The 26,267-nt window shown below is 34.7% G+C and overlaps 1 protein-coding gene across 1 annotated transcript in view; it reads left to right on the forward strand.

Annotated features, from left to right (window-relative positions):
- Nucleotides 1–26,267, forward strand: part of WDR70 (WD repeat domain 70) — a 139,331-nt gene that overhangs the window by 64,899 nt on the left and 48,165 nt on the right. The window contains exon 10 of the mRNA XM_010725350.3: nt 14,702–14,876. Within this exon, the coding sequence (XP_010723652.1) occupies nt 14,702–14,876 (175 nt within the window). The remainder of the gene's footprint in view (nt 1–14,701; nt 14,877–26,267) is intronic.

The raw sequence follows: 26,267 nt of genomic DNA on the forward strand, positions 1-26,267 counted from the left end.
CCCCCTGGGGAAACGTAGCTGCTCTTCTCCGCTGGACAGGCACCCGGAACTTGAGCATCAGCAGTCAAACCCCCAGTACATTGCATGATGTTATGATGTGGAATACCGATAATGAAAAATCATGAAACCATGACACTTGGTAATTTTCAAATGGAGTGCATAGAGTTCTAGTCAGAAACTCAACTCAAAAATCTGACCAGGACTTTTTTATCAGCCCCATCTTACCAGAGAAGAACATCCCTTCCTTCACAGTCATACGTTATTCACGTCATCGCTTTTTGGCAGCACGCACATTGGTAACAAACTGTTTTCAAGGATGAAGTACCAAAGGAGTAAAATTTCATCTGAAGTCTCTGACAGCACCTTGAGAACTTACTAAGAATTGCAGCCGCTGCTATGGAACCAGGGTTTGATGTGTTAATTTCACAAAATCAAGGTCATATATCCCACTAGTTCTGGGTTTTTTTTTGCTTTTTTTTTTGTTTAAAAAAATATTGAAGATCAAAATATGTTTTGTTGCTTATAGACATTAACTATGTTATTATATATTTTATGAGGGCTGCTCTGAAAGTAATGCCTCCTGTTTTGTGATGTTGAACCACAACATCAGAGGTCATTTGGCAGATGGCAGCAGAGGGGCAGTCTCACAGAATGACGTCTGACATGGAAGCGCATGTGAACCAAAAGTGTGGAATTGAATTCTGTCACGCATAAAAAGATGGAATCGACTGACATTCATTGGTGCTTCCTGAACACTTATGGAAACATTTATGAATGTGAGCACAGTGAGCGGTGGGTGTTGTGTTTCAGCAATGGCAACACTAACAGTGGGTCACCTCCACTGATGCAGACTTTTAGGCATGTAGGTTAATTGTTGGCAAAAATGCATAGCTAATAGTGGTAGCTATAAAATATTCCTTTGTAGCTGAGAATTTGCTCTATCAAACAGTGTTCTTGTGCTTGTTATATCAGTTGTAGTTTTCATGGAAATAAAGAGGAGACATTACTTTTGGAGCGACCTTTGTGTATGCAGCCCAACTCCAGTTTGCTCAGTGTGGCTCAAACAACCCAGAAGGCTGGACACCCATGGAACTTTAATGGATATTTGAGGCACCCTGTGTACTATTGAGTTATTGCTTAAATACCTATATTAAATTAGTTTGCAGAATATTCAAAAACTTTGTTCTGAGAAGTTGCATGAGACAAAAATAAAGCAGAATTGACATTTCTGGAAATCAAATTAAATAGGAAGATTTGTATGTTCAACATATCTTGAGTCACAGAGTTGGTTTATTTTTATTTTTATTTCAACCATACCAGTCCAGCTGTTTCAAATAACGAGACTTACAAATTACATTTTCAATTCTATTAAGTTTTGGTTACTTTTTTTTTACTTCTATCTCTGGAACAGCTTAAGTTCTCATCCTTTGGCATAGAAGCATGGTGATTGTCAAGAAGAGGGAGCGTTATGGTTGTGTTGGGGTATATTCTATTGCTCTTGTGAAAATCTCATCAGATTTGTCAAAGGTATTTGGAAAAATCACCTCCAGAGATTTGTTTGTAATATAGGAATGCTTTCATCAAGAGATTGCCACTACCTTGCATATGTCTGGTAACACACTCTGCACTGGCATAGCAGTTTGCTTTTTGTCTCGATATGCGTAAAGGTGTGAAGTCCACTCCAAATAATGCAAGGATGGCTTTTCCTGGATTAACTTATCTATTTATAGACACATTCAGCATAGAGCTGATTAAGAAAGCACAGCAAATGAGAAGGCCTGGTTTAGAGGAGTTTGAATAATGACTGTGCTGGCCCTTGCTGAAAGCTGTATGTTTACAAAAGGGTTAGCGAAGCTATTTTCGTCTTTATAAACTATGTATACGTTTATATTACTATTTTTCTGAAGTTTTCCTTGATTAAAATGTTAGCTGCTGCAATAAAAAATGCAGTCATTTATAAGAGCTTGCATTCAAGAACTTTTTCAACAGACATTTTTACTAGATGGTTCAGTGTTCAAACAGTTTCATATGGTTTATCTATCTTAAGAATTGGAGATTTAAAATGGGATAAAAAGTTCTTGCTGCAAAGCAGAAACAATGGGGGCCAAAACATGTTACTTGAAATTGTGATTTTTTTCCTCATTTGCCTTAGTCTTGCTGTTGTATAGACTCAGTGGAAGGTGGTTTAAGCTTACTCCCTAGGTCCTAAGGAATAGTTTTTCTTTTATAATGCAGGGGTACATGTGCATGAACATGTGTACATGCAGACAGTCACAACTCTTATTTCCATGTTGCATAGTTGAAGTAGTTGATGTTTCTGCTCATGTAAATACTATTTTTTTGTTGAAGGTTCGGTTTTTTGTTTAAGCATTTCACTTCTATCTTCAGATTTCAAGATTCTGCTCCTAATCTGCTTTTGCGATTCCAAGACTAGATCAGTATATTTCTCTGAAAATGATAAACGTAGAATTTCATGTTACCCACAGATTCCAACATTTTTTGCAGAAAGTGTAGGCTCATTCTGTCTGATAATGTAAGTCAGAGAAATTCACATAGGAAAAGCTGGATATCTGCATAACGGTGATGGACCATAGATTCAGGATTTGTAGTTCCTTTGATAGTTTGATGTATGCAGATCTTGTGTGATTAAACACAGTGAAATTATTAAGAATGTGAAGTTGTTTATGTGCCATCAGAGGTGACATGAAAACACCTTTTCCGCCTCCCATTTGGAAATAAAAGTGATTTTGTAAACTTTGTTTACAACTTAACAGCATTTTACCAAAAGGCTCTTTAGAAGTGTCAGGTAAAGTTACACTTCTGACTTGTCAGCAGCAACTATATTTAATTTCAAACAAGATGGTCCGTGTTTTTCAGCTGTGGGATCTGAATAACATCTCAGGAACTTCAATCCTGAGCTGTGTAAAAACAACATTGGCTTGTGAGTCTAAGCAACTGACCACAGAAAAAAACAAGAGGAGATCTCAGTTAATTCTAAAACGTGTGTTACATTTCCAAAGAATTGAGTGTGTTAGGACTGATGAAATTTTGGGAGGGACCAAATTCAGTCTTGAACTAGCAATTTGTATCTGCTAGTGAGGGCTCTTCTGCTTCAAGAGAAAACATATTTGGATTTCAAACATAAAAATGTACAACAATTAGAGACTGAATTCCAGAAATTTTTGTAGAATTTTCATTTCTACATTTGTCATAGTAGGAAGGAACTAAACATAAAACATCCTGAAATTGTCTTTTGCTCATGGAATTAAAAAGAAATACAAATTTATCTGCTTTCCTAGGTAAAAAGTAAATTTAGAGCTGGGCATTTACACTCATTGGAATAGCAGCAAAATTAATGAGTAGGGATCCATACCTAGCTGAAAATGGAGTTGAAAATTTTCTTCTTAGTTGATTGACTTCTGTAGGAGCACTTTCATAGAGTTAAGTTCTTACTGCTGTGGAATATCCAAATAGGTGTAAGGAATTCAAGAATATTCATATACATTTCTAGAAAACTATTTTTCTGTTGCTTGGAGTCTCAGAGTAAGTTAGGCTGAAAAAGACATTTGGATGTGATCAATTCCCTCCTTGCAGCAGGGCCAACATAAAGCAGGATGCTCAGGCAGCACAGGGCTGTGTAGTAAATGAAAAGGTGAATTTCTAAACAGATGGAAATTTCAGGGCTTAAGGCAGACAGAATTAGAGCATTACAAAGGAATCTGTTGAAAGTCTACAGATACCAATGTTTTACCTCCTTGGGCTCTGAAACAAGTATCTTCTCTGGTCATCTATGTTTAAGGAAAGAAAAGCTTGCTAGAAATGTTTTCCAGGTTGTTTATCTCTTGCCTTTAGTATTTAAAAATTTACGTACTTCTAACTCCAGCAAAAAAATAATAAACATTTCCCCCCAGATGGAGAATGTTATTGATAAGAGAGAATATAATTCCCTTGGTTTTCATTCTCAGAAGTAATAAAATCTAATGATTTTTTGTCTGCTATCTTTCTGCTTTAGGCTTTCAGCCTTACACAAAGGGAGGAAAAGAATGGATGGGTTTTTGCAGAGCAGCAATATTACGATGTGAACAGAGGATGGTGATGACTATGAAAAAATGGCTGAGTGTATGGTTAACCAGTCTGACATGGGCCTGTATTGTTTAGATCTATGGTGAAGAACCACACATCTTCTCTACAAAATTTGCTCCCTTCCTTTGATTTTTTATGATGAGGATTTTTTGGGTATTTCAGTAGTATGATAAATGCAGAGGTTTGTATTTACTTAGAATTTTATATGCTGCACTTTGGCCTGATCTTTAGCAGCTTTCCATATTTCTTTTGTGGAAATTATACTACAACATAAAAATTCGCTTTTAATGTTTTCTGTTTCCCAAAGTACATAGTTAATCTGTGCAGCTGTGTTACATTCTGCATTGTTTAGAACAGATTATTTAACTTTAAAAACAGCAATAGACTCAAAAAATTGCAATGAACTACGTTTATTTTGTACCTCTGTTTGTTTGATTTGTTGCCTGTTTGTTGCTAGGGGGCCTGTAGACACTGGCTGTGAAAGAGATCTAAGGCAGTTGTAAAAGTTGTTGTGATGTCTGTATGATTAGCTGAGATATTGCTTTTGAAAGATCAGAATTACTTAATTGCTTAAATTTAAATTTCAGTAGATTTTTCACTAGTTTAATTATGAGCACTGCTGAATGTTGGTATCAATCAAAATTATTTATTAGGGTGGAGGAGAATTTGTGATCCAAATGATAACTCTTTTATAGCCTTGACTAATCAGCTTTTTAAAGAGCATCCTGTTTTCTTAGTGATTTTCTCTTGCTGCTTTTTCTGTACCATGCAAGACTGCTCTTGAGTCATTTCAGTTTGTGCAGGTGACAGTAACTTGAACTGTGGAGATATTCTTTACCGAAAGTCTTTGATCTTAATCTGATGTACCCCATAGGGAGATTGATTTACATCCCGTTCTTATCTTGACTAAATAGGAGATGAGATCTAAGTTCATACATTCTTGCCCTGTTTGTAAAATAGCATAAAGTTGTAATTCCTTTTACTGTCACGTGTCTCAGACATCAACCGTGTAGTATCTGTAATTTGTCTGATGCTCTCTGTAGAAGTAATAATGCTGAAGTTAGATGTTGCTAAGATTATAAATAAAGGACTTTGTGTTGTTTGCAAAGTGTTATATAGTTTCAGGAAAATACCAATGCTTAGTTCTTGAAGTAGCCCAGTACAGCATAAGCTCTGAGTAAGTAAAAACTATGTTGAGCTCAGATACGGGAATTCAGCTGAGTAGCTGAATGACAATTCTGCAATTGTACAAACGTCTTAGCCGCCTTAATTTTTTTTTTTTTTCCTTCACATGGCTCTTCTTACTTGTGTTGAGTCTGTGCTCACTTGTTCACACCAATTTCCATATGAGGGTGGGTTGCTCCCAATGTTACTGTGTGTGTCCCCTACTCTGTGTGCTAACAGATTGTTCAGAGGCAGTTTGAATGCTGAAAGAGGAACTTTTCTTTGCAAAGAACGCAAGAGGAAATAAGTGTTCAGCACTTGAACCACACGCTTTCTTTTTCAAAAATTTAGTATAATTTATTAGAATCACTGAACTTGTTACCTACTGAATTAAAAAATCTTAGGGGGATTGTCCTCTAATCCACCCCATAGGTGATTTTCTAAATACTTGTATAGGTCCTTTGCTGTTTTGAACTGAAGTGATATGCTTACATGTAGATGTTATTGATTGCCAGCTTAATGGCTAATGCAAAGGAAAATAATCTCTTTCATTTATCAAATTGGTTTGTTTCAACAAGAAACAAAGCAAATCAGCTGTCTGTATCAGCAGAAAGTCTTTAACAAGCTTTTTTTTTTTTTTTTTTTTAACCCTAGTGCAGCCTAGTTTTCCATATACTCATCATTAATACGATCAAATCTATTTACTGAGAAGGAAGAAAGGTTTACATGGAATGCAGGCACAATGAGCGTGTTCAGCTTTTGTCTGTATAACAGACTAGGGAAGGAGATTCGCCAAATAACTTAAATCCACGGTATCAATTTTGAGAAAAATTACTCAAGGAGAAAAGCATCATACCCAGCAGAGTTTGGAACATCTGCATTAATTATTATCGACTACTTAATGAGCTCTACAGTAGGTTTTTGCTCATATAAAAACAAATAATCTGAATTCAAATAAACCAAAAAGCTTGGTTAACTTCAGGAAAAACAAATACAATTTTTTTAGTGAGAGTATATAAATAGCAAAACATTAAAAAGCAAGGAGGAATAAAACAGTGAAGAAAACTACACTAAAATTACACTAAAAATGGAAAAACTACAAATGCTAACTAAGTTAACTGCTGGACAGAAAGCAGGCAAGGAATAGCAGAGGGTGTGCAAGTATGCAGTAATTATTCAAATAAGAGTGCATACATCTAATGAAGAAGGACTAGCATTCCATATATTCAGTGCTGTTTAGCATCAAATGCTGCTGGAAAACTCAAAACGGTGATTACATTTAGAGTACAGGATCATTGCCCAAGGAAAAACAAATCAAAACAGCTCCAAGAACCAGTGCACATGAGTAAGTTACAAAAAGAATAATGATGATAAAAAAAGCTTTAGATATCACTGAGTGGAGAATACACTCCACTTATCACAATCCTAACTATATTCAAGTTTGTAGGTGAAAAATTGTTGGTATCCTCATGACTTAGAAAAGATTGATTAGGTGTAAGGTATTTTTTATCTGCTTGCTATTATATAAGAATGCTTTGATTACAAGTAACTATTTTGAGTTATCTATACATTTATCTATACTTTTAGCAAAAAGAACAAACATCTAGTTTGTTCTTTTGTCTGATACAGGAAAACAAATAATGACTCAATCTGGTAAGTTTGTGAGTTAGGCTTTTAGTGAAAACAGACATGCCAACATCCTATTGTCAAAATTCTGCCTATTTCCTTACCCTGTGTACTCATTCTGCCCTGAAAAAGGGGTTGTATGGGCACAGTGGAGGGTAACCTTTGTTTCTGAATGTATCTGTTGGCCAGTTTCTTGTCCGGAAGTGATCATACGCCGTAACTTGCTAGTGGTTGCTGCTATTGTTTTCCTTCTATTAACATGCTACAAGCTGACTTGGAGGCAGTTGGGCAAAATTTGCAATGAGATAGTTTTGCCTTTTATTTTGAATAACGCACCTTATCCTTTAAATTGCATCTTGGGATTTCTGTCACTGGTCTCATGTTATGATTGTGATTCTGTGCATTTGACAAGAATTTAGAATGTTTTAAAACGATATTATTATGTTCTCAAATTAAAAAATAAAAAAATAAAAAAGTAGAAACACTTCAAGTATATATTCATGAGCAGTGAGGTTAAAATAAATCAGTAGTTTTCTAGGTGAGAACTGTATCTTCCCTGTTTGTAACAAGGTCAGAATTACTTGGTCTTACCTTCTATTTCTTCTCATTCCATCTCTTCTCTGAAGACGGAGGCATGGGCTCTTGTGTGACATTCCTTGCTACAGTACAAGCAAATAAACAGTTCAGCTATGCAACAGTGTAAACAGTAAGGATACTCAATTTTGTATATAAAGAATTGGCAAGTACAAAATTAATACCCAAAATCTCTACTAATTTTCTCTACTTTTAAATCCCTAAGAATCTTTAGAATATATTGTGATGCAGTAGCTTATCTACTTGAAGAACTACTTTGTTTGCTTAAATTTGCAGTTGAAATTGCCGAATGCTTCTGAAATTACAGACTCTATATGGTAGGCCTGCTTAATTGATGGCTTTTACAAAAGTTTGTTGTAATAACTTTAGTTCCTTTTAAAGAAACTTGACTTTTCAACCTTAGTTTTAGAAATTATTCGTATGGGAGATTTAGTGTAGTATCAAGATTTAAGTATATATATTTCTAAGAATGTAAGACAACTCACATAGTAGCATACTGGACATCAGACATCCAAGTAACTACATAAACTTGGGGCTTTTAGTGCTAAAGGAATAATATAAATACACTGTCATCTTCACAGGAGCAGCTGTAGCTGGGAAATACTGTGACAGCAAAGAGTATTTTAGACTTGAATACACTAGACTCTGCTGCAGATATTGGAGAGCAGTATTGTCTTCAGATTCTTATGGTTCTTCTTCTTCTCCATAGTTGCCTCCACCATTCCTTTACACACGATACCCATGCTCTACCGAGACTCTCTGGTCTTTTGTAATATACTCTCATTAAATATCTTATTTTACGTTGCTTTTGCATAAATTATGAAGTTGTGTCTATTTTCTTGGCAGATTCTTTCATAGTTATGATTTTTCTTATGTTGTATATGGCTTTTCTAATACTCTGGTTTAAATTATTTTAACTGTGTTCATCTGCTGGTAGCTTACGTAGAAGTTTTTCTGCCAAACAAGTTTGGAAAGTTTCTCAGTATTTCACCATCTGTTTGTGTATACATTTTATTCAGTGTCTGGCAGGTGGTTTAAACTTCATTGTGTTCCATGTGGTTAACAGAAGACTAACTTAGTTTCACTGAAAGAGGGCAAGGAGTATAATATTCAAAGTTTTCTTGCTCTCATGTTCTTGTACTGATATATATACAAAGTGCATTGTAACAGGACGTTTCAGCTATTTCTTATTTTTCTGTTCTTTTTATATATTCTGCACCATGTTCTTTAAACACCTTTTTGCTGGAGGAATTCAGTGATTGTTTTTGTACATTATTAAGAAAGATGACAAAAACCTTGCTTTAGGAACAATGGCTTTCATTATAAAGGAGCTTCCTTTAACACTCATTCTTGAATGTTATGGAGACATTCAAGATCAGGCTGGATGGGGCTCTGAGCAACCTGATGTAGCTGTAGGTATCCCTGTTCATTGCAGGGGAGTTGGAACTCACTGACCTTTAAAGATCCCTTCCAACTCAAATGATTCAGTGGTTCTATGATTTTGTTTTTTTTAAATATATTTTTGGTCACTGGTAGTTGGACTTGAAATCTATGTTCTGCAGATTCCTGCAGTTCCATTGCAGCAATATTTATAAGATGATTTTAAAGTATCTAGTAGCTTTCCAAGGTAGCCTTTCTAGACAAACTTTGTCACAAAGGTGGACATTTTATTTTATGACAAAGATAGGCATTAAAACAGCTACTAGTTGTACAGTGTAAAGCCTTCCCTGTATTTGTAGAAGTAATGCATTCTGCTGTGTCAAACTTTTGGTTTGATAAAAGATACACTACATTAAATAATATTAACATTAAATGGTAATACTTCGGTTGCTCCAAAAGCAATGCCTCTGATTTATTTCCACGCAAAATGAAACAGTGCTCACACCCACTGTTTGGTCTCCATAAGCATTCAGCAAAACTTGATGACTGTCAATGAGTGCCAGGTTTTTGGCATGGAGGAATTCAGTGATGCACCTTCACTTCATACACACCTCCATGTCAGTGGCATTTTGTCAGACTGCCCATCTGCTGCCGTCTGTCACACAGCAACAACATGTAATGAAAGACTGGTGGAAAAGTTCAGCATCTACTGCCATACCACCAACATCCACCTCTGACATCCTGGACCAACATAATAAAAGAGACAGTGTTACTTTCTGAGCAGTACTTGTAATGTTCAGTATTATGCAAGCGAGACTTGCATTCCAGTAGAAGTATCGAAGATAGGATACCTAGAGATACTCACTGGAATTTGACACGACAGATTTTTAATGTTTAAATTAGTTCATTCTATGAATTTCAGCAGACTGTTAACATAGATTTAGAATCTGGAATGGCTTGATGAATCAGGACTTAGATAAATTTTCCATGTTTGCATGCTGGCTTATGAAGCTACATAAACACCTTTAATAGTCCATATAATACAGTAACATACTCAATAATTAATTATACTAGAAGTTTTGACTAAGAGCAGTAGAAAAATATTAGGGGAAAAAATAAAGAGAAAAATCACTTATGGGAAAAATAATATTAAAAAAAAAAGAAAAAAAAAGAAAAAAGATCCCAGTAATTAAATTAGTTGTTTATTTAAGTATGGATCATTTAACTTCTCAGTGGTCAGGAAAATATCCACATTACCTTTCCAAAAGAACATTCCCATCCTTTTCTAAGTTACTTTGAATTGCTCTTGGCAAATATAAAAACTTTTACAAAATCTGTTTTGCAGATGTGGAATACACCATTTAAAAAGTTAAGTTTAAACTCATGTATGTGGAGCCAATTTCACAGAAGTTTTCTTTGAAAATAAATTTATGAATTGAAAAAATTTGTGACTGTGCATATTATTCAGTATATGAAAATTGGCTGTGATGAAATAAGTGTTACCTGTTGATGGAATGGTTTAAAAAAAATATTTCCACGTATGTTGCTTCACTAAACGACAAACTTTTGTTGTACATTTTGAAGAAGGGAAATGGACAGGGACTAAGAAACTCATTCAGGAAATGTTCTCCTTTTGTTTTCAATGGAATTCAAAAATAACTTGGTTATAGCTATCAACAGATAAATATTATTGTTATACTTCTCCTAATGCTGCAACATAGTGTACATGTACAGTGCTACTATTTCAGCCTACTGTTATTTTAGGCTTAAAGAAATAATAAGAGGTTTTTTAGACCCTTTGGTGTCTCCTAGCATCTATCCATTTTAATCCAGTGGTAATTTATTTTATTAGTATTAATATTAATATTGAATTGGACCCGAGATAGAGTAGGAAGTGAAAACAGGACTTAGATAATGCTATCTCAGTTATTATTTTGTGTCTGACGATAAAAAAAAAAAAAGAAAAAAAAAAAAAACAACAAGAAAAAAACAACTATAATGACAAAAAAGCTACTAGCACAGAATCATTCCAAATCCTTGTTGTCTCTGAATTCCTTGCTGTCTTGAATTCACTATGGTAGAGCATAGTGAACTGAGTGTCGAAAGCAGAAGGGGAAAGAAAATACAGAAGCAGTGTTAGTTATCATTTTTTTGCCATATTGCCACTTTAAAGACATGCTCCCTAAAGATAAATTATTTGGATTTCTGAGCTTCATTTCTTGCATATGTCTATTCTTCTGGCTAGAACTGGAGGAGTTAAATTCTGAGAAGGATTAGATGTCGTGAGGGAAAGGGACTGGAAAAAGACTGAAATAAGTTTCAAGAGTAAACAGTACAGAGGGGCAAAGCATCAAAGTGCCTGTTGAAAGACAGGATGCTGAGATCGTTATTGACAGAGCATGGAGAGTAACAGAGGAATGTCAGAACTAATTAGTGTACGTCATACTCAGACTATGCAATGCAGCAGTGAAAGTGTCTCTTTGGAGTCCTGGTCCATCACTAGTTTTAGAGAAAATATGAAACGTGTAGTGTAGACACTTGGTGTTGTAATTGGTGGTGGTACAGTCAGATACTGGGGGCAGATTGATTCACGTGGTAAGAAGAAATTTTGTTAATTGTATTATGAGATATTTTTCATTATGATGTTCAGTTTTTAAATAAAACTAAAATATTGGAATATTTAGAAATATTTCTGTAAAGAATAAAAGCATTTAAATGATTTGACTTTAAAGAAGATACAAAAGAGTCTTAGCTCAAAAGCTAAAGGCTCTTTCTGGAAGTTATTGATATGTATTGATAAATAATATCTAGATTATTTCTCTAAAAAGATTTCTTTTAGTTTCATAGTTAGATCCAGCAGCATCAGGGCAGCAATAAACACATTTAATGTGGAGATATTAAACATTTTATAGGCTGTGTGGGCATTTCTAACAGGGCATGTAATTCAGATGTGGAGGAGTGTGACCAACAGTCTGCAGTGGAAGCAGCAGTTCAAGCAGCTTATGTTTTTCTTCTGACTTGCTGGTACTGCTTTTGATTTAGGGATCAATTTTTATTTTATTTTATGTGTCATACATTATGTATGGGAGAGAACTGTAGAAGTGTTACTTCATTTTTTCTTATCAGGTGAAAGATGAAATGAATAAAGTTTGAACGTACTTTATGGCTTTTTGTCAAAACCTCAGTAACTTTAGGTTGGTTATTGAGCCCTAAAAGGTGGAGGACTGAACAGTTTAAAAGAAAAAAAAGTGTTTCGATAACAGGAGGAAAGAATTAGTATGATGAGGGATTATCAGAGGATGGATATGGAATTTAAACTGAGATGCTTGTGAGGAATCTCAAAGCAACTAATAAGGAGACACAGGCATTAAACTTCCCCGTGTGTAACCAGGTTATTCGGTAAACCATCTGAAAAGTGAGAATGCTAACTCAGGAAGTAGCTGAGAGTTACCTTCCAGCAGGAGTTAGAAGAGGAGAGGAGCTGGAGGTACAGCTGAGATTTTCAAAGGAACGGATGGAGAAAGGAGGAAGAGGAACTGGAAAAATAAATAGGTTTGGAGTAAATATGTCAGTGGGATAAAGAGTGTGGGTGCCTGTTGAAAGACGGAACACTGAGATAATTGTTGATAAAGCATGGAGAGGAAAAGAGAAATCTCGGGATTGTGTAATGGTAAAGGATGGAAAGAACCTCTAAAGATCATGTAATCCTACCCTTCTGCTCAAAGCTAGTTCAACCATAATTAAAGGAAGGATCACCTAGCATGGCTATGCCAAGTCGGGTTTTTAGTACCTCCAAGAATGGCAACTTGTTCCATACAGCAGTACAGGTTTCTGTATGTGACCCTTCAAAATGAATTTCAATGCAGTGTTTCCTTAAAGCAAAAAAACAACAACAAAAAAAACAAACAAAAAAAACAACCGGCACAAAACAAACAAAAGCTTCAAACAAAACACGGCACACTTAAATATCTTATGCTAAAGCCCCAGATAAAACAATAAAATGATGCTTTGCAGATATCAGATTTGGAAACTTTAAAGTGAGAATGATCTTGACTTTATTACGAACAACAGGAGATTGATTCTATTTCAGGTTTTTGATGCCTGATTCCTGTCACTGAAAGTGCAATTATAAATAACTCCATATTTCTGTCTGATTTTCTTGTCTGTTTTATCCTAGAATTACGGATGTCAGCTTTGTAGCCTGTCTTGCAGCTCTGATGGAAGCTGCTAATATTGTGCCACATTGTCTTGTCTTGTTCTGGAAAAATGGCTGCCTTGTTAAAGTGGTATTTAGTTTGCTAGAGACCAATGTTGGATCACGGGCAATGTTTGTATAGTCTAAACAAATGAGTTGTCCTGTGAACTTAGTGATTTCTTTCTTTCTAAATTAATGTTCTTACTTCTTTTGCCAAATGCTGAAACTCTTCTCTGCATTAGATGCCAGAAGAGTTTTGAATTTTTATCTGGAAAGAACTCTTTGTATTAAATGGACAGAAAACATTTGTATCTAAGACAGTTTAAAGAGTCCACCTGTATCTCAGTGTTTTAGTTCTCTCTTATTTGGATGTTTTTATGTATCTAAGAAACACAGAAGATCCAGGCAGATATTCTTCTTCCATTAAGAAGAAAAAGGATGTATTTTGTTAGTAATGTGAGAAATGCTCAACTTAAAAAAAAAAAAAAAAAGTATCATATAAATAAGTATTTGAAGAATGGTTTTACTTCAGAAATGAAGACATACAGGATAAGTAGAACGGATCTACAATAATATTGCAGTTAATAATTAAATTGCCTTTTAAAAGTAAAGGAAAGCCTGAAGAATAAGCACGCAGTCTGCAATACTACAGGTTTAAAGGAGGTTTGTCAGTTGTTGCTATGCCAAAGCAACTAAAACAGTCTATTCACTAAATGATTTCTATAAGTATATATGCCTGATTCCTGAAGTCTTCATTCTTGTGAAGGATTTTGAATACTTTTTTCTTCCAGATTTCAAGTAACGTTACAGATTATGTAATATTTTTGTTTTAACCTTTGCTCATTTCTCCAGTAGGAAATGATTTTATGTATTCATTGTTAGAATTGAATTGTTAGCATAGCATAATTCAGTTGGAAGGGACTTCAGAATCCAACTGCCTGCCTTAAGTTAGTTATTCATGGATAAAAGCAGTTGAAATATATATTCCAACAAGAAGGGTGCATTTCAGTAAATTTCTTGTAATATATTGTGAGCTTTTATTTCTTCACTATTATTTGATTTTTCCCATAAAAATATTCTACAACTCTTTCTGCCATATTTTCTCTGTTTATGAATTAGAAGAACTGACATTTAAAAGACATAGTTTTATTTATTTGATTGATGGAAGAGGAATGCCATAGTTAGAAGGGTAGATGGTGTTTTACCACATTAATTATTTCAGTGATAAAATGAGCACTTGAATCTCAGCAGTTTACAAATGATCTTGCATAAGGTGGCTGAGACAAAGATTTTCAGGGCCATACATATTTGAACTAAAAAAGAAAAAAAAAAAAGCTTCTAGAAAACAAAAAATGGCATCATCATTCATCAAAGTATGCAACTGAGAGTAGTAATTGGTTTCAGAGTTTGGGAAAGAAGATTTTTTTTTTTGACCCTCATGTGTATAAGTGAATATGATGTATTTTATTTGGAAAGGTGTCTTACCTTGTAGTTTCATGACTGCCAAGCCATACTTTAAATGCTACTTTGCCATTATGACTTTCATTTCAATAATATTATATGGTATTTGTACTGAATAAAATGGTTAGGTAATAAAAATTATCACGTCATATCCAGTTTCTTCATCTAAAACAAATTCTTATTTTAATTTCTTTGCAGAACTGTGAGAACATGGGATATTAACAATGAGAAGAAGCACAAAAGTGTATTTAAACCACGATCAGCTCAAGGCAAACGTGTCATTCCTACAACTTGCACATACAGCAGAGATGGTAAACTTATTGCAGCTGGTTGTCAAGATGGCTCCATCCAGATCTGGGATAGGAATATGAGTGTAAGTCATGTATATACAATAATAATACTAAACTCTAATGTGTGTAGTACTTAATATTGCAGCTGATGAAAATAATATTGGTATTTTTTCTTCCTCCTGAAAACTAAATAATTCAATGGTAATATTTCCCAGCTCTTTACAACACACTTTTCAGTGTGCTGATATTCAACAATGAGGAAACTCTTGGCTGTCTGTTTTAGAAAAATGATAAACATTGATCACGCGTTCCTGTGTGACCTGACCTAGGTATTCCTGCACTAGATGATCTTTCGAGGTCACTTCCAAACCCTAACATTCTGTGATTCTGTGATTTGCACATTTAAAATATTATTCAGTTACGATACAATGCCTTCAGAAAAAAGAAAAACTATTATTTTTATGTAATTAATATGTATATATATGCTTCTATATTTTATGTGAGATGTTGGGATACACTAGGCAGTAATTCATAAATCTTCATACTGAAATCAGTTATTCATTCAGATGATAGGCAGAGGAGACTATCATCCAAGTGCATGAAGACAAGGATAGCACTGTGTATTAAATACCCTATGTTATATGTTGTCCAAAGTGTGAATTCATTACAAAGGGAAATTTGAGCAATTTATGAAATTGAAGTGTGATCATAAGATGTCAAAATTGGAACTATTTCCAATTCTGTAGCTGTGAAAAATTATGAAATATACTCCATTCGTAATTTCTTCTTTTTATAGGTGTATGCATTCTTTGCATATATAACTCTTACTGCTGGTTTAAAACAGTTTGGAACTTGAGAACAATCACTGCTCTTTGTTGCTTTGTGCAGTTACAAACCAGTCTACTCCCAAACATTTAATTTTAGAATGTGGAGCACAAATTCACCAATCTGAACTTTATTACTTTTTAAATTCTTCAGTAAATACCACCTGTATGTCCATCTTACCTAAGGAACTCATGTCCACTCCCTTTGATTTCAGTGGGAAAATGCATACTTTTGGCATGCATAGGAGGAGAAAATGAAATTATGGTAAAGTTATTTGAAAGGCCAAGTAAGAATGTGGAGAAATTCTGTGACAGGAATAAGGAAAGGAAAAAAACCCTTAGAATCAAACTGGCATCATAAATCTTTGAAAATTGTACAGTTGCAAAAGAATGGTTTTAGAGAAATAATATTGGAGTAATACAAGTTACATTAATCTGTTCAAATTCACCTTTCAAAACATTTAATTTTAAAACACCAACCAGACTATTTAGGGAAGCTTTCAAAAAAGGTTGAATGAAATTTGATTGTTGGTGGCGAAGGGAAATGTATAGATGTAAGGAAAAGAAAGTCTGTTGATCATATTCAAAGTACAGTCTGTATTTTTGGATTGTCATCTATTTTTATTTCTGTTTTTATTTCCACTATAAACCCAGTAAAACTTCCTAATGGCATGAAGCTTGAGAATTCATCCTAAGTGTAAACTTGTTCTAGCAGAATAATAAATTTTTCAGAGACTGGCTTTCATCACCTGTGTATGTTGTTTATTTTAACATATACAGTATTGAAATATTAAGCTTTCTGGTGTAGTTTTAACAATAGTGGTCTTGGTAGTCTGCTTTTTCATGTGCTTTTCCTTTTGAACTTTAGTGTGTCTATAATGTGACATATTGCAATCCTGATTGAGTGCAGTTTAAGGTGATTATGAATAATTTAAAGACATATCCTGTGCATCTTGTGCAATTTCCAACGGGTGACCTCTCTGTGCCAGTGCAAGACTAAGGCGATTTCCTAGTGGAAACGAAGTTGATAGTGTTCTTGAATTTGTGTTTTTAAAGCTTAAAAGATTTTTTGCCTTCACTTTTCTTGGTGTCACTAAGAAATGTGCTAGACTTTCATGCAAAGGAGCCGTGTAAAGTGTTCTTTTTTTAAGCAGAATTCTTATCTAAAGCAGTTGATATCCACTGGGAATCTCTGTGTATAGTTAACATTGGACATTTTTGGAACATACCTTATTGAAAAAATGATTTAAATAGACAGGTCTTCATTTTATATTACTGGTAGGGAAAGAGAGGGGAAATAAGAGGTGAAAAAAAAGAAAGAGGAGTATGTGTTCAAACTGGGATTTACAAAGAACCCCTGCAGAGGAATAATGAGAGCACTTATTAGCCTGATAGGATGCTGAGATGCTCACAAAGGTGCACATGAAAATGTTCACTTATGAGAAAGTGGTGCACTTTTGGGGGTACAAGCCCTATAAAAGATGCAGGAAAATAGGTGAAGCTGTGACTTATTGAGAATTAGGATTAAACTGCTTGAGAAAATACATAGCATATATGCTAACTAGATTTTTTTTAAAGAAAGTTTTAATTATCATTTGATTCTGTTGAAAGCAGAGTAGAACTCTGTAAGGTTTTGCCATGCTACGTTACCAGCCCTGTTTCAAGTCAAAATTTAAACTTTATTTGTGTTTAACTTCAGAAGACTCAATGGAGTCTCTATCAAAAATCATTAGTGTTTCAAAGCAGTTTCAATATTTGCTATAATTTCTTATCCTTGTTCAGTTAGAAATGAGCTGGTGTTATTATTTTAGCTTACAAATCTGGCACATTTGCATCAAAAAGAAGGGTAGATTTCAGGGGCATGTTTCAAGTTTTATTTAGCTTTGTTCACTGTACTGTCATACCAGAGCTGATACAACGAAGACCTGTTTTGACTCTTTGAATTTGTTTTCACCTTTAGGCACAAATACAAAGAACATTTCAGTACTGCTGTTGAAAACCCATACCGCTGTTCCTTCATGTGATGGTAACAGCAGAAACTAAATCCAGAAGGTGTTCTTACCAGATGTTGTAACACCATAAGTGCAACCCGTACTGTCTGTTATGTTGGTGTCTGTAGAGGAAGTTTCTACACAGACTTAATTCTGTTGTTAGTTGACTACTCCAGCTATATTCCTTAATATGTTGAAAAGGGTAAGAACTCGTACAGCACAGAGACAAATTCGCACAGAAGGAAGTTCCTTTCTGCCACAGTGAAAACATAAAGCGTATGCTTTCCCACGGGAGAAGGATAATGAAAACAACAGTACTGACAGCAAAAATGGCTATCTCTGCTGGTAGCAAGCTGTTCTAGTGGTTTACAAAGCCCATGCATGTATATAAGCTGATAGAAGCTGCATGACAAAACTCTCAGAAATTTTTTTTTTTGCCACTTTACCCATAGTTTCTGGCTTCTGGTTGTCAGTTTATTATCTCCTCCAGACCTGGCTTGATAACTTTACAGGAATCCTGCTGATATGTGGTAGCATCTTAGGAATACTTAATCAGCTGAAACATTGGCAGGAGAAGTGTTTGCATGATGCAAACTGACTTAGAGTATTGAGCTGGATTTGGATTGTAGTTACTGTTCGTAAACCATGGAGCACTGCAGTTAAAATAAATTTTATAAGTGTCTTTCCCATCACCAATGTGACATCGTTTATATTTACTTCTCTGTGCAGAATTCAATCTGGAATAATGTGGTTAAATAATCATTTCAATTTTTTTTTAGTTAATTTCAATAAGGACACGAGAACTTATGTTTGTTTTCAGTCATTACTTTGTTTTCTTTTTTTCTGAGCCAGCTACAACCCTATAGATATTTGCCAATTGTTAAATTTTGTTGCAGTGTTTGGAGCAGGACTTTAGTGTAGCATCAGTTTTCTTTCATAGTTCTGACTAATAGCACACACCATGAGCATTTCATTCAGTTTTCCGCTTCCACCATTTTCCTGGTGCAATTCCAAATCTCCCAGCTGTATGTAGTGAGAGTAAAAATGATTCTTGAGGAACAGTATTTTTTAGTGTGTGTGTCTTCAATGCACTGACATTGTTAACTTGCTAATGCTGAATTTAGCCAAATGTATTCCAGCTCTGCCTTGCCTTTCTCCAAACTTCCTCAGCGTGATCATGATCCATTATAATCACCTGCCTCTGAGGGTTTTTTCATTTTATCATAAATCTGTATTATTTTCTCATGATGTTATTTAGCCAGTGCATGGTTTTTCTTTAAGGTTCACGTCCATGTGCGTTTACAGTGCACATTAGCAGAACTATCTGTCAACTTGTTTGAAATATTATGAACACTGTCAACTTGGCTTAAAATAACAGCTTCAAAGGACATAAAAAATAACTTCCTCCAAACTTCCAATGAGTAGTGGAAACAATAGTGTGAAATAGTCAATCATATCATAACACAGTAGAACACTCTTAATTTAAATGTTCTGAGACATTGAGAAGTGTCTGGCAAATAGGGAGGACTGGAGAACATTAGTGGTAAAAATAAGATAGAACCTGAAAATAGTTGATTTACAGTGCAGTGCAGTAAAATCACTTGATTTACCTGCAGTTCAGATAGGTTCAGATTCATCTTGCTTATACTTTCCTATTCAGAGTTTTCTGCAAGACCAGTAGAAATATATATTGCTGAAAAAGCAGGTCCATGGAGTGAGTCTGTGAGTCTTTGGTATCAAGTACAAAGAGTGTCTTGCAGTCAAGAAACTTCAGTGCCCCATTCTTCCTATGTAGAAGTATGGAATATCTCATTCATATGGGCATTTAGAGATTGAAGACATTTTTAAAATACTGTTAGTATATCTGATGGACAGGTTAAAAATGTATTGTGATTTAAAATGAATTGAAATTTCATTAAAGTCATCAATGAAAAAGCTGTCCTCATTTTCTTCGCTGAATGCAAAAGGTTTGAGATGCTTTCCACTGACCCAAATAGGATTTACTGGGTAGTGGAAGACTGAAGTTCTTTTTTAGTTCTTGTCTTTCAAATCACCTGATGAAGCTACCTATAATGTCATTTTTCCCTCCTGCTTGTCCTGATTTCATTATGCTCTGGATTGCATAAATATCATCTCAGAACTTGAAAGCTCGAATTCTGTTTTTTAGTTTCATGCTTCATGTATTTTATGGCAATATTGTTGTAGCCATGATACAAAAATATTGGTAAGGATATCAGGGCGGCAGTCTATCAGGAATGAAGTCTTCAGTAACCTAACATACAACCTGTACAATCTTCTCTGTTTTTGTTGTTCTTGCTTTTTTTATCCGTATGAACTTTTTAGAAACATTGAGTAATTTGCATTAGCTCTGAGACATTTAGTGGTTGTACTTTTAAGTATTCAGAAGACAACTCTGAGAAATCAGTAATAGGTTTGTCTTTTTAAAGGCAAGTCTGAACGGGAAGGTTACAGTGTTCTATAATTTTCAATTTTTACTGCAGCTAGTGTTTAATTTCTTCCTTTTTGTCTTTCAATTTTGTAACTTTCTTATTTCATAAAAGCCTTAGCACTGTGCTTTTCTCCATTCTACTTAAGCTATTTCCTGCTTCAAGCAGGGGTCTGCAACTACTGAACTATTCCTTTGCCTCTGTTTTCCTTTTCCTGGTTTTAAAACCTTAGTTTGATTTGGAATTTCTAAAATAATTTATTTATTTTTGTTCACTTTTAAGCTAGTTATTTAATGCTCAAAGTGATTCTATAGAACTTAAAATGCACAGTAATAAATGAAATTCAACACTGTACTAATAGGCTGCCCAAATAATTATCCGCAAAAGTCGTGTGATCAAGTGCTATTCTTAATAACCAGCTTTCCACACACAGTAGAACCACCTGATCAACAAAAAATAAAGGGAGAAAAAGTGGAGTGTTGCAGTGTGTCTGAAGTTAAGCAGATGTAAGCTCTGCACCTTTTTTAATTACCAATAGTCATGTTAAAAGCATTTTCGAAATAATTGCATGATTTATAAATGGAAGATAAATACATTTCTATATTTAGCAATTGGTTGCTTTGAAATGGTTTTAGTAACGCTTAGTTTTGTAGCAGGCAGTAACTGCAGAGAACTTTTAAGTTAGGGTTTTTAAAATAATGGAGCCTTTTGAAGAAATGCTGTTCAACTAAAAATGCAGATGTAGGTAACAGATCATGTGAGATACTTTTTGGGTACTTATGGCGATCCTTTTGTTTTGGATTGGGAATTTGGATTTTTTTTTTTTTCTAAGCTTTATTTTGCTTTTCTTGATGAATTTTACAGCTCATGTTTCCAGACAGAGTAATGAAGGCTAGTAGTAAGGTCTGAGACTTGCTGTAAATATTTTCTCCGTTAATTGGAAAATCCTTTGAGGGGATTTATGCCCTTGCTTTGCATCATTGCACAGTTGCAGAGTGCTTTTCTCTTATAGTGACAGAGGCATAGCTCTCAATACTAAACTCTTGAAATGCACGTCTGGTATACATCTAGTAAAAAGCTTTATTACTGTGCTTATACTTATTCAGTTACAGTTTCTCTTAGCCAGAGATTGTAATGCGTCTTTGGCATCTGATGGTTTACATCATTCCAGGATTATGCTCTTTTCACACCAGCTAGAATTTATTCACCATAGACTATTCACTTTTCTACTTAGATGTTTTGTTTTGGTTTTGCTGACCTATAATTTTTACGTTTATAGCAGGTCTTCCACAACATTAGAAATATCTCAGTGAAATGGAATATTTAATAAAAACAAAGAGACAATTCTTAGATTTGTTAAAAATTAGTATTGCAGCAAAACATCAGGCAAATCTTCCAGTTTCCCTCAGCTGTTTAACGGGTTTCATGCTTTGAAGAGGGTAGTCTGGCTACATCTGGAAATTTCTTGTGTAAATATGAGATGAAAGATATCCAAATATACTATATTTCCCTTTCAAACTTACCTTAAGTTTTCCATATCCATAATATCCCACCCTTTCATTCCATATGTATATGTGCCAGACCTCTGCTCCAGAAACTGGAAATCATGCACAAGCTTGCCAGCAGCAAATATTAACAGATTCATATATTATTCCTTTTTGTATACACCTGGTTTAGTCAGTACATCACTATCTTTACCCTGAAACTAGTTGCAGTAAAGAATCTGACAGTCATATGCTAAGATAAAATGTGTCCTGTTGTATTTCTAAGTGCATTTCTTTCTTATGCAGTAAACAGTTTATAGTTAAGAACTATCTAAATGTTTGCTCAATTGATGAAGGACAATTCTAAATCATAAAGTCTGACAAATCCTAATGAAAAAAACATGAAGGATTCTACTTCAGATTCGTGTGTTGTTAGAGAAGAAAAGGATTATGTCTATCTTATATATACCTATAGGGACAAGATAGCCATGTCACTGAAGCATAGGTGGTCCAAACAAGATGCTATGGAAGTATTTTCTTTCTTGATCATTTTAACCTTAATAAGGTTGTCATTAAGCTACCTGTTAGCCTTCCTGAAACAATAAATTAGGGAGCCTATGAACAGGAAGGGAATCAACTCTTTGAAAGGGTAGATAACAGCAGGACACAGGGAAATGGTTTTAAGTTGAGGGAGGGAAATAAGTCCCATCTGCAAATGCAGGCAATTAGTTCATTTAGAAGATCTATTTTCTTTAATCTTGTTAAAAAGAGCTACATATTCCTGATGAAGAACTGCTTGTGCAGTGCAATATCTTTTAAGCACGAAGGAGTTTAAGACATACATAATATTACGTAGTAAGCCTTACTGGCTTCTTATTGCTTTTTTTTCTTAAGAAACAATAATGATTGCATTTCAAATTATTTCAAACATTCAAATGTTTGGATGCTAAAGCTAAAGACAGCTTTCCACTAACAAAGAATCCTTCAACAATTGTTCCCCATTTCTCTTTGACTATCACCAACTTTAACCTGCTTCTGCATATAGGAAGGACATTAATGCAGTGACTTTCAAGTTCTTCCATTTTATAATGAAGGTATGAATCCATCCTACTGTACTCAAAATCTTCACAGACATGTCTGAAGTCGCCCACCATTTTCATGGACTGAAAAGCTCTGTTTGAGTGCTTATAAAATATCTTTTTGGAAGAACATATAAGGTAATAAAGAGGGAGAGATAAAGGTCTCAGAATATAATAAATAAAAAGATGCTGGGCTGCAGGATAGGCCCATTAGCATTATAAATTAGAAGCAGCAGAGTAATTCCTACCTGTCTTCAAGATCTGGGGTGACCTCATTGCAGCCTTTCAATACTTAAATTAGGGAGCCTACAAACAGGAGGGGAGTCAACTCTTTGAAAAGGTAGATAACAGCAGGACAAGGGGAAATGGTTTGAAGCTGATGGAGGGAAGATTGAGGTTGGATGTCAGGGGGAAGTTATGTACAGAGAGAGTGCTGAGTGCTGGTACAGGCTGCCCAGAGAGGCTGTGGACGCCCCGTCCCTGGAGGTGTTCAAGGCCAGACTGGATGGGGCCCTGGGCAGCCTGGTTGAGTATTGAATGTGGAGGTTGATGGCCCTGCCTGTGGCAGGGGGTTGGAGATTCATGATCCTTGAGGTCCCTTCCAACCCTGGCCATTCTGTGATTCTGTGGTATCTTTCTTTTTACTGGTTAGAGGAATTACTGTATGGATTACATTAATTAAAAAAAAAAAGGATGAATTTAGAACAAGAGTAGGCATTATGGGTACATGATTGGGTTTATTAATTGTGGTGTTATTGTAGTGTTATTGATATTAACCAAAAATTAATAATCTCCAAACACAAACAGAAGAGCCTGCATAAACTAGTTTCTGTTATTTTATAGAATACTGTCCTATCTGCATTTCTTTTCTGTAACTTAATGATAAAAGGATGCTTCATACATGTAAAGGCAAAAAACTAAAAGTACAGAATGCTGTGTGTTATTCTGATCAGAAGTGAGTTCTGGAGTTGTCAGGCTTACCAAGGAAGTGTCTTTTTGGTACAGTAGGACATGCATTTCTCAAGCAAGCTGAACATGTAATTGATCTAGAACCTGATAGGGTTACTAAATTAAGGACATTCTTTTGTGGCTGTGTTTAATAGGAAGCTAGTTTAGTGTCCAAATGTTTCTCATTGTGGTTTATATATAGTATGTCACTATTTCTTGAGGGTTGTGAAAAGCAGGTTTATAATATGAATTTCACAAAAGCAATAAAAAGTATATTTCTGTGCAACTCAGAGTCATTAAGTTTGTTTTATTAGAGCTTAAAATTCCCATTCTTAAAAACACTTACGAAAGTAAAACTATTTCAACTTGATGGAATCGATTTATTTAAGAACAAAAAAGTAGGAAACGTCTCCTATCTGTGAAAGAGATCAGAATCTGTGGTGTGAAGGTTACATGTTATCTGTCTGCATATACTTACTTTATCTCTTGGATTAATTTACGAGCTCTTCACTTTCTTCCAATTTCATACTTGAATGTATTTATTGCAGACTTCATCTCATCAATTTAGAACTTTTGCAAAGTTTTCTTCTTTGCTATATTAAAAAAGATAATCAAACAGTTGTGGAATTGCAATGTTTGTCTATGTAGTTGATCACTAACGAACATTCAATTCTGGACTAAGAAACTCATAGTTTAATGTAGTCTGGTGTTTGTGTGTAATATTTTCATACCTTCAGTTTAGAAAAACTTTATTTATCCAAAAGAACAGGTAGAAGTCATTTGTTTTTTTTTTTTTTTTTTCTTGAGTTACCTAGAACATAGACATGAATTATTTTGAAATATGCTCAGGTACATATCATTAAGAAGTTATAGTTTCAATTCAAAATATTCTCCACTAATATGTTAGGAACTGAGAAATTTGAAAAGATAAATCGTAATGAAACATTGCTTTTGTCTGTTTGAAAACAGTTAATTTCTTTCCTACTTGCTAGTATGGTGCATTTAAGTTGATCACATACCGATGTTTTAGTAGTTGCTAAGCAATGACAGCATTAATTACCAAGGTTGCTTCAGCTTCTCACACTGCCAGTAAGAGGCTTGGATTGGACAGAATCAGGACAGCTGACCCAAAATTACAAGGGGACATCTCATACCACACGACATCATGCTCAGCAGTAAAGCTGAGTGAGTTGGACAAGGGTGCTGCTGCTGCTTAGGCACTGGCTGGGTGTCAGTCAGCTGGTGATAAGCATCACTTTTTTATATTTCTTCTTATTATTAAATTGTCATTATCTCAATCAGCATGTTCTCACACTTAACAATCATCTGTGAAGGAACTAGCAAATGGCTGTGTGATACTGAGCTGCTACTCCGTTAAACCGTAACAGTGTAATATCAGTAATACCAGTGTAATTTATCACTTGAACTAGACAAAGTCTGAGTAAGAACAAATTATTTCCACATGAAGATTGTTTTGTGTCTGTGTCTCTTAAAAGGTGCACTGTTGCGAGGTTACACTTTTAAACATGCTTAAAGAACTGGCCATAATAAACTACAGCCCACTCTCAGTTCATTAACGCTTATTGTAAGTCTAGTTAACTGTAACTAAAGATTTTACGTAGCATTTGTAGAAAATCCATATGTTGTGTTCACATAAATTACAGATGAGAAGATGTGGGAGATCCCTGTATCATCTCTTAGCAACAATTACAAAATTATACAAACGATACAAAAGGCGAAGTATTTTAATATACTTTTTGCAAGACAGCCTTAAGCGTACAAGTTACTTTGAACTGTAGGTATAAATCTCACAACTAAAATCTTAAAGCTTTCTTTATAAATATGTAAAATATCTTATGAGGAAAAAAAAAATTAAAAAGATTTTTGTCACAATCTTCCTAATTCATAAAGTTAGTTTTCAACAGATGTTAATGTTAAACAGTAGAGAAGGTGGTGAAATAGGTTGAGCATTATCCAGCTGTGTTTTCATATATGGCTATAGTGATACTGCACAGACTGAAATCAGATACATCCATGGAACAGCTGTCTTTCTTGTGTAAAATTCTAAATTTCTTATGAGATAGAGAATTAGATTTGGAGTTGGATATGACTACCTATATATAGAGAGAGATATCACACCTTTCTGTGTACATGTGTACACACCATGTCTTTATGTGTCTAGGTGTGCGTGCAAGTTTGTAATAAAGACCCAACTTAATAAATTTTATGAATTTGTATAATCATTCTGATCTCTAGTAACTTGAAGAGAGTACTCAACAAATTATTCAATGTATGTAATTTTAATTTGGGTTCAGTGATGTGTAAGATTTTGAAAAAATGTCTTTATATTTAATTTTTTTCTGTGCACCTGCAAGACTTGACTTCGTGCTCAAAGCTGTTACCTGTATTAAGTGCTAAAACTTAATTTATACTTATTTTTTTGGTGTGATATGTTGAATTAAGGTTGGGATAGGATGGCCAAACTAAAAAGTACTGTGCTAATTCAAAGATAAAATCAAAATATCCTGAAAAAAATCCAGTTCGTTGAATAATCACGGTCAATGTTTTGTATGGACAACAGGAGATCCAGACATGCCAGCCAAATGTCTAATCAGCAGATACCCTAGTAAAAGCCTAGAAATTGCAACATATCGTAGCTCAGTAGCTTGTTTCGTTCTCCTCCCCTGTAGTCCTTCTCAGG

This window comes from Meleagris gallopavo, chromosome Z (assembly GCF_000146605.3).
Source record: "Meleagris gallopavo isolate NT-WF06-2002-E0010 breed Aviagen turkey brand Nicholas breeding stock chromosome Z, Turkey_5.1, whole genome shotgun sequence".
Classification (NCBI taxonomy): domain Eukaryota; kingdom Metazoa; phylum Chordata; class Aves; order Galliformes; family Phasianidae; genus Meleagris; species Meleagris gallopavo.